This window comes from Ictidomys tridecemlineatus, chromosome 9 (genome assembly GCF_052094955.1).
Source record: "Ictidomys tridecemlineatus isolate mIctTri1 chromosome 9, mIctTri1.hap1, whole genome shotgun sequence".
In the NCBI taxonomy this organism is placed as follows: Eukaryota; Metazoa; Chordata; class Mammalia; order Rodentia; family Sciuridae; genus Ictidomys; species Ictidomys tridecemlineatus.
Window position 1 is genome coordinate 144265310 of NC_135485.1, and position 17227 is coordinate 144282536.

Genomic DNA, 17227 nt, shown 5'->3' on the forward strand with positions numbered 1-17227 from the left:
GTAGCAATAGTAGTAGTATTGCTATTACAGGTACTCCTATTTTTACCTATAGCCATGTGTCCAATGTCAACTATGTTTGAGTAAGAGGAAGAAACCTCAAAATGCACCCAATGAATGCTAAAGAGAGCATTTCTAACTTTGTTTATTGAGGCACATATTGAAAAGCTGTGCCTTTTACTTCTCTTATCTAAGTGGCATTTCTAGATACCACCAAAAGGGAACTAAATATAGATCACAATGAATGCTGAGACAACATGGCATTCTGAGATGATATGAATCATGCACATCACAACCAGGAAACTCTAAAGTGTCATGAGGCTGGAGATCTACTTCCACTTCAAGAAGTGGGTTTTGTTTTATTCACTCCAAAGACATTTGGCTGCATCCAAAAGAAAGAAAAACAAGGTACACTAACAACTTTCCAAATCATTGAGCTCAAAACTGATAATCTGTACAGTGTTATCTTTAGTGCTATATTATCTGATGCCTGTAATTGCAAAATAGGTCTCAGAACAAAGACCGAGGGGGTCAGCTTTTAAATGAAAGTTTGCAGATGCTTTTTTAAAATACAAGCCAAACACACACACACACACACACACACACACACACACACACACTTAATGCAAAGTCTCAATTTGATTATATGGCAGAAGTTAAATAAATATAAGGCTATCCTCTGAATCAAATCATGAGAACTTACTAAAATATCTTTACTGATTTTCATTCTGAAGTACATCATTTAGTGATTTATTCTTAAGTATTTTTCTTTAAGGCTTTTGTTTTCTTTTGTTTCCAGATTTTATCCTTTTTTAAGTTAAAATAATGAATATAAAACTAAATGCTTCTTTTACCTAACAAAAACTTACTAAAATGCTGGCTTATGACTAAACTTCAAAACTGACACAAATTTAGGGCAAAAATAAATAAATAAATGCATAAATAAAATAAAAGTACAATTTCCTGTACCTTGACCAAAATATGGGACAAAGATCCTATTCTTTCTGAATTACAAGTTCAAAATGATACCATCTCTGTTATGTAACTGTTATAAGTAAAAACTGATGAAGTATTTAATTTCAAAACCCTCAGTAGTTGAGTTACAATTTTGCAAAAGCTGAACACAGGAAATGAAGAAAATATTTAATATCAGTGATATTTAATGAGATTTTGGGAGTTATTATAAGGCACATACCATCATCTGCATCGGTGACATTGAACACGAGAACAGTAGATCCTAGAGGTAGATTTTCCATTAGTGACGTGCTATAGGAATTCAAGCTGAAAACAGGTGGGTTATCATTGACGTCCAGAATGTTGAAGTAAACTCTGATGGTGGTGAACTGTCCCCCACCGTCTTCAGCACGAACGGTGAGGATGTAATACTGCTGTGCTTCATAATCTAATACTCGAGTCAAATTAAAGACTCCAGTAACTGGATTCAGGAAAAATATGCCATCTTCATCATCTTCACTCACAATGTATGTGATTTCTCCATTCACACCAGAATCGTCATCCGTGGCCAAAATGGCTGCGACCAAAGAACCTACCAAAAAGAGAGGGAGTCTGAGTTCAGGGAGCAGGGGGACAGTAGGGAAAACACACAGAGATGCCAGGCCTGTGTTTATATGGTCAACTGCTTTCACAAGAGAACCACTAAGAAATTACTGCGTACATAATATTCTTCAGATTTCTACAGTGTCCCTGAAACTAACACGCCATATACTAATAAAACATGTATGTCATGCATTTACATGTTACATGTTTGCATGTGACATGTATGATACACGTAACATGTGTGTTGTATGTTTTATTATCAGTGGGTCTCAGGTAATAGTGTAAAAGTTCTGAGGGATTATCCAACTTCTGGTATTACTTTTCTACCTGATGCAGTCAAAGTAAAAATAATACAATGAATTCCATGTACACAAGTGGACTCTACATCGTGCATTGTTCAGCTCATGTAGTCGCAGCTGTATTTACAGCAAGAAATAAATGTGATCAGAATTTCATGGACAAGAGCGACTCATTGGAGGGAGAGAAGAAAAGACTGCAGGGGAAGGGAGACGTCTATAAATGTGTATTTCCTTTGTAGAGTATCATAAACCTTATCACACAACTTCTTCCAAATGCAATTCATAATAAGATTTTAACTTTAGATAAGAATTTCTAACAATGGCAATGAAGCCTCACACACAACAGAAGCATGGCACTGATGCTCAGATTCAATCACAGCATAAGATGTGCAGAGGCCAGATTCGGGTTAAAGTCGCTTTATAGTTCAAGATTCAGGTTTAATACTTATTGAGTACCTACTTAGCCCTAAGCCCCAACCTAGGACACTCACACAGACTTTCTAAACTAATCATTACACTATTTCCGAACGGAATTATGGTTTCCAGTTTATAGAAGAAACTGAAGCTAAGAGAAGTGAATTAATTTGTTTGTCCTGGGTCACTGAGTTACTAATTGTTCAAACTGTTAAGAACAGTTTTTCATGTGTTTCTCTTTGCTCTTTCTGAATTTAAAAAAAAAAAAAGCACAATCACATACATTTTTAAAGTGGTAAAAGAGAATCAAAACTGTGGTTGCCAAAAAATTAACACCCACGTCATAAATATTTTCTGAAACAGAAATATCTATAATTAATAATCAGACAAATGGATAACCTCATTCACTTTCAAAAATCTAGCAATTTTCTTGGAAATTATACCAGAGAAAGCTAATTGCAAGATTCCCATCCCAGTGCGGATGTTTGTATAACTGGTAGCACGCGGTGAAGAAGAGGCACTCCTGGAGCACAGTGCTAATTGTAGTCAAAGGTGATTCCTGAGACCAGCACCAGGGACCTGCCACCTACCAGGAGCTGTGTCTTCGGGGATGTCAAAGGAGTACACTGGCCTGGAGAATCGGGGCGTGTGGTCATTCACGTCGCTGACCGTTATGTTAATTCTCATGTCCGAGGACTGAAGGCCATCGTCAGCCCGAACCAACAAGGAGTATTTTGAGCGACGTTCCCGGTCCAACCGCCTGGTCGCAATCAGGTCCCCAGACTCAGGGTCGATGCGGAAGCTGTCATCAGCCCCACTGATGATAGCGTAGGTGACAAGGGCATTTGCACCCTGTGGAGAGAGAGAGGGCATTGAGCTGCTGGGTGCAGAGCAGGAAAGCAGGGTCCTCAAGGCCTCTGAGAGTGTGCAGGTGACACAGCGTGTCTCTGGCTTCCATTTCCTCTGATGCTATACAATGTCAAATTGTACCTGGAGAGAAGCTTCACTGTGGAGGCGAAGTATGTGCACATTGAAAATTACAAACACTTGCCGCAGTCCGGCTGCAGCATAATAACCGGGGGGGTGACAAATAACTTCTGTAGATTGATACAGCAGGAATGGAAGCCGTTTATTGTAGGACAACAGAGCTATTTATACATTTTGCACAGCTTATCTTAATTAGCATAAACTAGATACATCAGTCAACCAATAAGGAATCTCCACACTTAATGGCTCGCTTTTGTTACTTCTCAAACCACTCCCTCTGGCATTTTGCCAGGCACCATCCAGACTTGTTTACAAACTCTAACATTTCTCTGGCAAAATACCAGGTGTTATTTTGACTTGTCTATAGACCTTAACAAACACTGATGTAACAAGTGAAATAGGACAGACAACTGGAAAGGCATCCGTACCCATGCTACAGAAGATTGCAGACATTACAATATCCTCCTCCTGCCCAGGCAGCCCACAGATTCAATGCAATTCCTAATAAAATTCTAATGGTATTTTTTTTTTGCACAGAAATAGAAAAATGAATTTAAATTCCTATGGAACCTCAAAGGACTCCAAATAGCCAAAACAATGTTGAGAAAGAACAAAGGTAAGGCCCCATGCTTCCTGACTCTGAATCACTCTGGGGAGTCACTGATTAAGACTGCATGACAGACAACAGGCCAAGGTCAAGAGTAAGAAGCTCAGAAATACATCAGCTCATCTTTGACAATGGTGGTGAGAAGTACAATAGGGAAAGACTAGTGTCTTCAACAAATGGTGCTGGGAAAACTGGCCTAAAAAGAATGAGCTGGAACCTGATCTCACCCTGCACATAGTCCAAGGGTCCAAATGGACACTTCTCTAAAGAAGACATAAAAATGGCCAACAGCTACGTTCACAGATGCTCAATGTCACCAATAGTAGGGGAAATGCAAATCAGAACCACAGTAATACGGCACCTCAAGCCTGTGAAAGTGGCTTTTCCCAAGAAAATAGCAGGCAGCAAACACGGACGGACAGGAGAAGCCAGAAGCCTCCTGCTCCGCGGGAACGCAGCACCACACAGTTCTGCAGAAAGTGTGACATGTCCTCCAAAAATTGCAAATGCGACCACCAGGAAATCTCAATCCCACTCCGGGTATTTATGCAGAAGAACTGAAGTTACTATTTCAAAGAGATATTAGGACCCCATGTTCAGGGAACACGAGTCACAGTCGGCAAGATTTACCAACAACCTAAGAAGCCCTCAGTGGTCGAGCAGATGAAGAGAATGAGTAGCACCCGCACTGCTGAGGGGCACTTTTACCAATGAAGACCCAGGGTTCTGAGACGCTGGTTAACTTGTGCTCCCACTCTCAGCCTCGGGTGGATTTCAAACCTCCATGTGCCAGCCTCAGCTCCTCTTCCTTCTCATCCAGCTGACCTGGGCAAGCACAGGCAAATGCCAAATGCCCAGGGCTTGCAATGAGCACAAGAGAACAGAGAGGGAGGGCTCTGAGTTGCTCTTCTAAGGGAGATATATGCAGAGTGGAGCTAACTGGGCTGCTAGAAGGGAAGCTTTGTCTAACAGACTGAGAAGGATATCCAGGTGCAAGCAGAAGCCCAGAGAGAAGGAGAGTGAGGGGCTTGGCCAGCTCACTGAGGGAGAGCTGTGACCTACAGCAAAAGAAGAAAGTCAAAGTAAAATGTTAAGTTAAGTATACTATTTGGAGAATCTCAAACATAACACAAACTGATTTGAATTCTAGGGCCAGGAAACCTGATCTTGTTTTAATTAGAGGCAACCTTTCAAAGACTGTGGACACACAGAATGTGCTAGAGTGAGGAGAAGCCGAATAAATGAGGCAGGGTACAGAATTTAGCTCAAGAGCTGACAATGCCTGCGATCCCAGGAGGCTGAGGGAAGAGGGTGGCAAGGTTGAGGCCAGCTTCAGCAACTTACTATGACCCTGTCTCAAAATAAGAAAATAAAAAGGGCTGAGGGTGCAACTCAGTGGCAGTCTATCTCCAGACTCCGCGTTCAGTCCCCAGTACCAAAGGAGAAAGAATCTGGGCCCCAGAGGTGGCGCCTCCACTTTCCCGAAGTTGGAGAAAACAGTGAATGGAACAGGTTCCAGTCCCTGCTCTGCAGAGGGAACGCAGGGGCAATGTCTCAGGACTGTGATGTGAGTTATGACCCTCAAAACTAGAAACCACCAACCAGGGAGTGGGAGGGTTAGTCATTAAGCTTTTACTAGGTGTTAAGCACTGCCCTGAGCACTTTACTTCAAGGGGACTAATTAAGGTAGCCCTACAGGCCAGATGGTTATGAAAGCACCCTTCCTGTGCCCATGTTGATTACAAGGAGACTGAGATGAAGAGATTTGAACCCAAGAAGTCTTGCTCTAGATTTAGACCCAGCACCACACACAGGAGAAACCAGCAAGATTACGTGATTACAAGATAAAGAAATAACAGTAACAGTTGGCCTTAATTCAAATTTCCACATATATTCCACTTATTTCTTTTAACAATCCTAGGCAATGGCAAAGTGAAAGAGAAGAAGATGTTAAAAGAATCTTCAAGTTACTTCTCTGGGAATTAGAAGACTCTGAAGACATTTCAGGAATGGCATCTGCTCTGGTGCAGAGGAAGACAGGAAGGCGGATTTTATTTGTGGTGCCTTCAGTGATGGGTGGAGAGATCTGTAGAAACTGCGATCTGGCAATTACAGATTGGGGAATGACATCTGAGAAAAGAATCTCAAGGTCACTGAATGGCAGTGTCCCCTGAAGTCACAGGGGCTGATGAGAGTTTGAATTAGAATAAATGAGATAGGGACAGTGCACAGGCCTGAGCACAGACAGGTGTGTAGAGGGTGAGCAGGGGGAGGAGGGGGAGGGGAGGAGGGGCAGGGGGAGGAGGAGGGGTGGGAGGGGCGGGGAAGGAGGGGCAGGGCAAGATGGCAGAGGAAGGGTGGAGCACTTAGGCAAAGGCACAGATCCCCACCGCAGAGGTGGGGGGAAGTTCTCCAGGAGGGGTGGATTTGGGCAGAGTCGGAAATCAAGGAAATCTGGAGAATAAAGGAACTGGGCAGATTTGGAAACGGAGGATGCTAATGCCATAGTATTTTCACATCTATTTCTAAACACATTTCTGTATTGTTGAAATGTTGTTCTTCCTAGATATGTGAAACTCTGCATATTATAATAAAAATATTGAGTTGAGTACATGCTGTTTAGGTTGAGAGGGATGCTCTGGGGCCTCACTTTTGGCCCTGTTACTTACCAGGTGCCTCCCCCCGCCGGGCACATACTTGACCTCTACAGGCCTGTGTTTCCTCCCTGTACAATTGGGAGGGTACTATTACCTGCCTAATAGGGTCACTGTGAAGATTAAATTAGTATCTATAAAAAATCTCTAGAACAATCCTTGAGAAACAGTAAGTACAGGAAAGTGCTGGTTGTTATTTTTAAGTTTTTTATAAGAGAAATATTCGATGACTTAGAGTACTCTAAATGAACAAGTTAGATCCAAATACAGTTGGAGTGTCTGCACATTCTGGGGAAAATCTGGTTTCTGACATCCCCTTATGTGTAATTCTTGATCTTGACACCCAGTAACTAAGGTTGGTGTTGTTGACTTCAAAGCTACTTTTCACTTAAACAGAGTTACCTAAAAATGTACCTTTTACTATTAATAACACCCAGAAGTTTCCTTATTAAAATATTCAGATTAAGAACTTTCAAGATGATTTTTAGGAAGAACTTGAACTGTGTTGCTCAGGATTATGAAGGTGAGCTGGAAGACTTCAGTCTCCATGACCTTCAAACTCAGGTCTCTCCTGGACTCCAAGGTCAAGCACAAAGGGGAAGACTTCTAATGGCCTTAGGCAAAAATATCCCTTCTTTCAAAATTTATGTTTAGTGGCATTTGTTATCTTTTTGTGCTGCATTCCAAAAACCGGTCTTAAAATTTAATAAAGTGAATGCCTCAAAGCCCATTTTAATTTAATCATGGAATAACTGAGTTTAACACATTACCCACATTTATCTTGTATATTCAGGTGTATGTGAGTACATAACATATTTATTGTAATTTTATGGTTTAACAAAAACACTCGGTAAGAATTTGACACTGGTAATCTGACCACGTTCTGTACCCTTGTTCCATTTGTCAAGGAATTGCACCATTGCAGTGTACAGTGCAGGCCTAGAAGCAGCCACTCACGTCTGATCTGCTGAATTCATACACTCTTGGAATTTAGGGGAAAGCAAAGAAAAAAAAAACACATAAAGCTATGACACAAATGGCTTGATATTTAGAAATGCCCCATGTACAAAATGACTAAATGATAAATGATATTCTTGTGACAATTCTTTTGAAATAAAAGAAAGATCAGACATGCTGATTAAAACAATCTTTTCATATTCAAAATCAGCTGACATGGTGAAGTAACAGTACTAGCGCATGCCTGGAAACGTCTAGCCAAGAGTAATGATTTCATTAGGTCTTTTGAAAGTCTTATTTTTTAGAATATCCAAAATATGCCGTATCAGCAACACAAGAAACAAATACCATGTTTCAGCTGCAGTACAGTGGAAATAAAGATGTTTAAAAATACCCTACTATCCGGAGAAACCACAGAGACAAAAGCACATGGAAGGAATTCTGAAGGTAAATAGCTCTAAATTCCACATGCACTTTACAACCTTAACCAGCATTTGAAAAACAAGTAGGATACCATGAGAACATGTTTGATCATCCTGCCTCGTTATGGGCATAATAATTCTGTTTATAAAAAGAAAACAGCGGCTGACAGAGTCAGATGCTTGCAAACATGTGTCTCTTGATCCAACACTTTTCAAATGATATTTAAATGAGAGTCAACATGTACAGGTTGCTTTCTAAAACTGGGATTCCTTTACCCCCAGGTATGTCCTTCAGCCTTTCTCAACTGCGCTGCAAGAGCTTCCATAGTCTATTAACACTCACATGGTAGGTTAAGCAATTAAGGAAAGGACTACAGAGAACGAAAAACATATTGACACATAATGTGCAGATGACCTGTATGATCCTAGTGTTGTAAAGAATCCCACTAAAGGCCTGGGATGTAGTTCAGTTGGTAGAGTGCTTGCCTCCTATGCACAAGGTTCTTGGTTTAATCCCTAGCACCACCAAAAGAAAAAAGAAAAAAAGAGAATTCCACTAAACATCCCAAGTCAATACAGCAGATAGTGTCACATTTTAATACTAGCCACCAATTAAATGAAGCACCTTTCATTTCCTGTTCAGTCCTGTTCCAACTAGATGATAAAAACAAACAAACCACACAGCCATGATTGGGGAAGAGAGAAATCATTTCAAAAACTTCTTTTTGTTGTTTTCTAGATTCAACTGAGAAATAAGGAGCTGAGAAGAGTGTAGAAAATAAATTAAGGTTTGTCTAAAAGCATTAATATTAGTTTATTCTAAATAATTCAAACAAAGAAAAAGGACAACATTTCCAAATGCCTTGGTAAGTCTAGGTGCCCATGCTATTTGGCAAAGGGCCAAAGAACTGTCAGTGTCTCACGTTAGAAGTCAAAATATTTAGTACTTATTAAACCTAAACCACCACTAAAAATTTAAGGGAGCACGTATTCAAGAAGGATAGCAGCCTAATGAGCTTCATCTCTAAAAACAGAATGGCCAAATACCACAAAAATGTCCCTCTTGCCTTAAAGTTGTAGGTTCATTACCTTGTTCCCTTCCATCCTCTCCTTGCCTTCTACACACACACTCACACACACACACACACACACACACACACGCATGCACCCATGCACACTCACACTCATTCATACACAGGTACAGAAACATGCACACACCCCACACGTGCATGATCCGTACACACAAGTCATGCACACACACATATGGACACACATACATGTGCATACACACATCATGCACACTCACACACTGACGCATACACATGTACAGACACATGCACACACTCACACATGTGCAGATCCAGTAGCAAGGCTTTGCTGCTCTGCAGGTCTTTGGACAGCCCCACTGCACACCCTTGCCCTTCCTTCTTTATAGCCTTACACTTTTCTGTCCCTTATTTCATTGTCTCACTCCAAATGTGTGACTTGTGTGTCCTAGATTCATCACTCTGCATTCAGTAGTCTTTCAAACTGGGGTGTCTAAGTGAAAACACCTGCCCAGATGCCGAGGCATTTTTAAATGTAAAAAGCAACTCTCAATAGAAATAAAATAAAATGAACTAAAACCAGTGTGGGATCAAGACTGGGTAGAGGCCTAGAACCGTCCCACTGCCTCAAATCTCATGCTAACTATCACCATATCTTAAGAGCATGAGCACGCACACCTGATCGCACATACAGAAGTCACTTAAACGGCGAGAAAATTAACACGCAGCACTGAGCTTCTATTAACACTTATTTGTACTCTTGAAAGGAAAAAAAGAGGGAGAGAAATAAAAATACAACAGCTAAGATACTGCTATTGGAAAGGCTGAATGTCCCATCTCCTAAGTTGAGAGAGCAGTGTAATGATTAAAAACAACTAAAGTTCTGAATTACAATTTCATTTGTCATTCAGTATAAATTGTGTTGAATAACCCCATTTTATTTTTAGTATTTTATGGAATAAATAGCATTCCTTTAAAATACATATTAAAATTAACAGGGTTACTGCTTTATTTTTCTGAAGTGATAAGAATAAATTACTTCAATTAAATGAGTTTCATTTGCTAATTCTACAGCAAATATAACCAATGAAATAACCATTATAATTACAATTTTTCCATGTGGATTGTCTTATGTCAATTATATGAACTTTTTTATTGTTATTGTTATTACTATTTTCAAATTAAAGTTGATGAAATTTTATGAATTTATATATCCAAATATATTTTATCAATGATAAGTTTTAAGAAAATGTATTTGCTAAATCACAGCAATGATATTACATATCTATCAGTAATAGAAATGTTCAGTAATATGACTCTTTCGATGATAGGATTTGGAGGAAGTGTGGGCTTTTCTCCATATATAAGTGAATAGTAGGTAGTAAACACAAATCCTTTCTAATGGAGAACTATAATTACCTAAATGTCTGTGCTTTATTCTTTTCCCTTTTACTATTTAGATTTTGGAGAAATTCATAAATGACTAGGACATTATGTATCTGTATTGGCTGCTAACATTAGTCTGTAATGTAGTCACTTGTGTAAAGTGAAAGAAATAAATTTATGAAGAGCAGACTCCAGCTAAAAATCAAGCTGCCAGCTCCCCCTGGGGCACGGGGGAGGGAGGAGGCCCAGCCCTGGGGCAGGCGTGTCTGTGGGGGACATGAAGGTTCTGCTGTGTTGGGAAAGGGGTCCCACTGCACTCAGCTGGGAGATTAGGGAAACCCTTTTCCCAGCAACAGAAGCAGCCAAGCAATGCATTTACTTTATGGGGAAAAAAAAAAGTATGTACAAATTATGTAAGTTCCCAGGCCATTTGGAGCATGCTAACTTACATGGCTAAATGCAAAATGCACAGAAGATAATAACCTAAATGGTGCCCCTAAACTTCACACTCAGCACTGGACATAAAATTTCTGCTTATTGAAGAGATTGAAATTCATTAACTTGTTTGTATAATATCCTTAAAACACGTATTATATAATTTGTTTTAAATGTATATGTAGTACATACACATATGTGAAAGCTAAGCAGGACTGTAGGGTATCTTTAAAACTTTGTGAGTTAAAGTTTTCACTTTTTTGCAATTACAAATAAAGTAAAAATCAGTCTTCAACTGCCATCAGATAGTAAATTTGAATGACAGAGGCATAAAAATGAAGAATATTTTTAGATTTTTTTTTTTTGAGAAGCAAAATAATCTGGCTAAGAAATCTCAAATGCAACCAGCAATTAACTAAGTTATGAATTGCTGATCAAAGGAAAGTCACCTCCTGATAGATTCTGTCTTGACAGTCTTATATCACATTTCAAATATGACCTAACCAATGTTCATTGGGAAGGAGCACCCGATGCAAAACCTTAATTACAATGTTGTCAAGCTGTTGATATGTACTTGGAATTTGATAAATTACTATCATCCTGGGTTGCAAAAATTCAGAGACTTGCTCCAAGCTACCTCATCAGCATCCATGGCTGTTAGCTGCATAATCTTGGAGCCATCCCCAATGTTCTCCTCCACGGTGAGATCCAGCGTGTCTGTTGGAAATATTGGTGGATTATCATTGATATCTTGAAGCGTTATTTCTACCTGCAGAGAGAGAAGAGAGAGAGAAATAATGCATGAGGGTCCCGTGTGTCTACAAGATACCAGTTAAAGCACACACCCAGAATCCATACCATAGGCCCCCAGAATGAATCAGAACCTGTGTGTTCAGCATCCCAAGCAAAACAGGACCCTAGGGAAAGTTGTGAAATATTCACAGAAAACACAGTCAAGCGAAGATCATTTGACCTGTGGGTAGCAATTAATTTTACATCATCACCATGAAGCTTACACTAGAGAAGGCCCACTGATCAAATGTCATTTTAATCCCCAGTGAAGAACTATTAAGTCTTGGGACCATCTGTCATTCAACCATTAATCTTGCCTGACACAGATGAGGTGGTGGAAATTTTCTTCCTGAAATGTTTACATATTACCAACTGATGTCTAGGGAAAAATAAGACGTGCACATGTTGTTTTAAAAAACACCGAAAATGTTCCCCTTTAAAGTCAACCCTCAGCTTTGGGGCGATGAAAAATACATATATCTCTCTATCTCTACTCCTATCAGCACTTCTTCTTGGTGATAAAAATCAAGCAATCATTCCTTTCAGACCCCTGTTTGCATAGGTTGCAAATATTGACAGCCCTGTGTGAAAGATCCTGGCCAGCGATATGTGTTCTCTACATAACAAAAACTGTTTAAGGAAAGGGTTCACGAAGTCTACATTATAACTTCAAACCCTGTGTTTCGTTTTTTGAGCTTGGTGCTAAAAACTGAAGTTCTGATAAGAAAGGGGAAAGCCAACTGGTCATAAAGGGAAACCTTCCCCAGTTGGACCACAGAACTCAGCCAGGGAAGAGAACCATCCACCCAGGCAGCAAGGTCAGAAGGAGGATGGAGCGCTGTCCTTACAGCTCGGCCGGGAAAGGTGCCTTGGGTGATGAGGGTGACCTGGGACAGGAGATCAGAGGAATTTAGGAATTCCTAGGGGGATGGAGCATGGCAGAAGAAAGAAGGATGACAGGTAGAAGTGTCACTGCAATCTGACTAGTCAGGAGAGGGAAATCAAGACAAGCTAGACGTGGATGAGCAGGGCCACAGAGAAAACTCAGCCACACAGGAACCTAAGTGTGATGATCACTCTGCGGCCAGCCCCGCCTCCCAGGAGGGTTTGAACCTGGCCTGGGATCAGAGCAGGGGCTCCTGTGAGTTCAGTGACGGGCAGCCTCAGCAATTAGGGTGCTGCCACGCCTCCATCCGTACCTCCAGGAAGGACCCATGGTGACCACAGCCGCAGCTGGCTGCCTGGCAGGCTGAGGATGGACAACCTCCTGTTCAAATCAGATGTGTGAACGTGGACATCTGATTTCTCATCGCTCCGTCCTTTGACCTGAGTCAGGGCAATGGTACCTGTCTGCACACATTTTGTGGAGACAGCGTGGGTGACGGAAGTACTGCTCCGCACAGTCTTTGGCACAGAGGGAAGTGCTCCATGAAAGGTCAAGACCCTGGTTTTCAGGCTGTCAGGACCCTTGTGGGGCCAGGGAGAGGCTCCGAGAAAAGGGATTCACACTACCCAGATCCCATCGAAACCATCACTTCTGGGATATGAGGATGGTTTACCAAGTGCTCATGAAGAAAGAGTTTTGAAATAAACACACACACACACACACACATTCATGTATTTCAAAAGGTCCAGTGTGATGGTCATCCAAGAATGAAACTGTTAGTATGCTTCAGAAATCAGTAAATACATTTACGTTACACATGTGCAAATTTTCATATATGTAGGCATAATCCTTAAATGAATGAAGAGAGAAATGAAGAATAACATAAACGGATCTGAACAGCTCATAAGTCAATTCTGAATTTTAAGTTCCATATAATATTTTTAAAGTCTAAATTGTCTTTCATCTATAATTTAAAACTTATCCTATTTGGAAAACAACACACCCACCTCGTGTAGGCTTGTGTGTGTGTGTGTGTGTGTGTGTGTGTGTGTGTGTGTGATTGTGTGAATGTTATGTGAGAGGCTGAGCATATGTTAGTATGTATTTATGTGAGTGGTACTGTGAAAGTGTATGTATATGTCAGTATGAATGTTCAGAGAATAGTTCATTGAAATGAATAAGAATCAAGTTTGAGATTAATTAAATATATCAGGCATTTCAGGACTATAAACAAGATAAAATTGGGTATAACTCATTTCTCATGTAAATGGTGTGCATACGAATTGCACTATACCTGCCAATATTTAACGAAACAGCTGACCCACGTATTTGACCTTGCTTTAGGTTACGTGTCTATGTACTTACACGCACGTGAGCACACACAAGAGCCCTCTGAGTTAAGCACTATCATCCTCCCACTTGAGAGCTGAGTCCACGGAGGTGCAGAGTGTGTAACCCTCTAAGTGACAGAGCTAGCTAGTCACAAGGCGAGTCAGCTGTAGGGGAAAGCAAACCTATCTCATGCTTGTATGTGTGTCCAGGAAATACGACAACGAATATTTGAAACATATATGTCGGGCTGGGGACGTGGCTCAAGCGGTAGCGCGCTCGCCTGGCATGCGTGCGGCCCGGGTTTGATCCTCAGCACCACATACCAACAAAGATGTTGTGTCCGCCGAGAACTAAAAAATAAATATTAAAATTCTCTCTCTCTCTCTCTCTCTCTCTCTCTCTCTCTCTCTCTCTCTCTCTCTCTCTCCCTCTCACTCTATCTTTAAAAAAAAAAGAAAAGAAAAATATATGTCACACCTATATGTATGTATTTCCACAAACGCACATAGTATTCCCTTCTGGGATCTGAATTGCTTTGATGTGCACATGGTGCCAGTGTTTATTCATTCACTGTCTTATAAATGGGTCATATGATAAGCATATTAGTCATTAAAAATACAGAACAAATTAGAACATGTCACCATTCCTTACAGGGAACAGGTGAAATATGTTAATAGAAATATGGACAAGTAGAGGCATTTATATTACCCCTGGAAATTGCTCTGCTGACCCCTTGATTCCAGGACATTTGCTCCCCACACTACGCCTTCTCTGAGCTTCCTGCCCCTGGACCAGGGTGGTTACCACCTCTCCTGACATCTACAGATCCTAGCCTGTGGGGCTTGTTCTCTTGATCTGAGGCAAACCAGTACTGGGCCCTGTTTGGACTAGGACATGGTGGGGTTTATTTTGAAATGTTATCATATAAAAGAGAGGAATCAAACATTAAAAGTTTAAAGAAGATATCCAGAAACGATACTTAAGCATTATAATTTTTAAAGACCTCTTTCTTTCTGAACCAATTAGATCCCTTTAAAGAATGCAGAAAATGGTGATTAGTGGTTTGTTTTAAAATTCTGGAAAGCTGGGGTTGGGGATGTGGCTCAAGCGGTAATGCACAGGGCGCTAGGTTCGATCCTCAGCACCACATAAAAATAAAATAAAGATGTTGTGTCCACCGAAAACTGAAAAATAAATATTAAAAATTCCCTCTCTCCTCTCTCTCTCTCTCTTAAAAAAAAATTCTGAAAAACTTAAGCAGCCTATTATATTATTCCTGAACCAAAAAAGTGAATGTTATAAAATGTATTCCATTCTTTAAAAGACAAGCCAAGCACTACCACCTGGCTGAGCCCTCAGTGCTAGCGGTGTCCTATTGGTGTTGGACACATATGTTGACATCTGTTTAGACCTGAAGTCACTAACATAATTGCATTTGATCAGTTGGCAGAAACAAAGATCCCAGTTTGAACTCAGAAGCTCCTCTTTAGTGGCTGTTAAGCTAAGCTGAGAGCTTCAGCACTTACATTTTCAAGGTACCAATTCCAAATGTTTATGAAAACAGACCTTCCAAGATGGAGGAAACACCCCGTTAAGAGGAGACCCTGCATGCTTCATGCATGACCATCAGAAATTGACCTATGTGCTGGAAGATTTGGGCCTCAAGGAACATATGGGGTTTGCCTATTATAATTACAAGGGCAGTTGGTAGGTTTGTGGTTGACTTATTCCTCATAAATATGTCAGCTGGTGCAGGATGAACCAGGTAGTGTCCGTGGCCACCACTCCTGTTTCCATGTAGGGACTTCTAGAATAAGGACTTTCTGGGTGGAGACACCTGATCCTTAGGAACCGAAACCTTGGTGAACAAAATTGTTACATATGGGGACAAAAATATGACAGATTAAAGGAGCTAATGACCAATTAGTTTAAAATGAGTTCCTTTTGGTAGTTTTATAGAGACAAAAATTGAATTGAAAATATGACATTTAATATTGTTGCTAAACTTCTTCAAACTAAAAGAATACAGTCCCCGCTATTCAACTGGCAAAATAATCAAATGTACATTTAGAAACCACAAATATTATGGGGCAAATAGCTGCTATGAAATGAATATAGCATGTTATCTTCTTTTGGTTATTTCTGGATATTGTGTCCAACACTTTATTTTGCACTGCATCAACCACGATTATCGCTTTGAGAATGATTTTTAAAATTTTAAGTGAAATGATCACCATGAAATTACATGATAAATGACCAAACTTAGTTAAAACGAGTAATCATTAAACCATTACATATGTGTGGATCTAGCTATAAAACATGGTATTTCCCTGACTTAAATAGACATTGTGAAAGAAATATATTCATGTTTTAAGGAATTGACTAAAACAGCAAGATCCATATGAGCTCATTTCCCAGTTAATAAACCTGTAATTAAATGGTGGTCACGGGCACAACCACAATTAAAAACGTATTCTTAAATGTATAACTTCTCAGTAAGCTAAGTAAAGTTGTTCTTAATGAATCAGGATAAACCAAAACAATCTGAAACACAGTTTTAATTTATGACTTTCCACCAACCTACATAAAATAGTTCTCAGTACATACAAAAATCAATCTTTGGGATGGGGGAGATTCATAGTATACCAAAAGCTCAGAAGTCCATTCACTCACAAGGAGAAGTATTAATGTTTTTAAAGAAATCTTAAATGTCATCGTGTTTATGTCCTTTATTTTGCAGAGAATCAGAACCAAGGTATTGAAATCCACATGATTTATCTAAGAAAAATATCGTTGGGCCACCTAACTCAAACCCACCAAATTTCTCAGAGACCCAAAAGCTCAAGGCCCACGTGGAACAAGAAGCCTAAGATCACGGTCCTCTGAGCACTGCAGGAAGAGCCTGGTCATTCACTCAAATTTGATGTCAAGAGAAAATTGTTTTTGAGGAAATTAATATTTGATGGGCTACTTGGCAAATATTATTTTACACACATTGTGGCCCATTTTTAAGATCTTTTAAATGTGCACATTAAAGGAAGAGAATCCGTGAGGATTTGTCCTGCCAACATCACTGGAAGACTTCATCACTCAGCTGAAAGACAGGTCACGGGCATATATGACAGACAGGAAACTTAAATGTTCTGTAGATATAAGTAAAAGTGGTTGCTTTAAAAATGTCGACAAGATATTTCTTTATTTTAAATGACTCAATATTCATAAATATTTATTTCACAAACGACTAAAATACAAATAACTGGTGGGATACACAGAAAGTGCACAAGTTATGAAATGTAAGATTTTCTACATCAAAGAATCAAGTGCTAGATTGATTATATGCCAGGCACGTACCTTACCTCTTAGAGATATTTTGATTTTTAAAGTAGATCCTGGTTGTTTTTACATTTGTATTACAGTCACCTGTTTGGCAAATGTGATGTTAAGACAGAAATGCTC

The 17227-nt window shown here is 39.9% G+C and overlaps 1 protein-coding gene across 3 annotated transcripts in view; it reads right to left on the bottom strand.

Moving 5' to 3' along the window:
- Nucleotides 1-17227, bottom strand: part of Fat4 (FAT atypical cadherin 4) — a 168323-nt gene that overhangs the window by 86736 nt on the left and 64360 nt on the right. For all 3 annotated transcript variants that reach the window (XM_078022134.1, XM_021734063.3, XM_005336521.5), the window contains exons 2-4: nucleotides 11399-11530; nucleotides 2858-3119; nucleotides 1193-1543 (exon numbers count right to left, since the gene is read on the bottom strand). In XM_078022134.1, the coding sequence (XP_077878260.1) occupies nucleotides 1193-1543; nucleotides 2858-3119; nucleotides 11399-11530 (745 nt within the window). The remainder of the gene's footprint in view (nucleotides 1-1192; nucleotides 1544-2857; nucleotides 3120-11398; nucleotides 11531-17227) is intronic.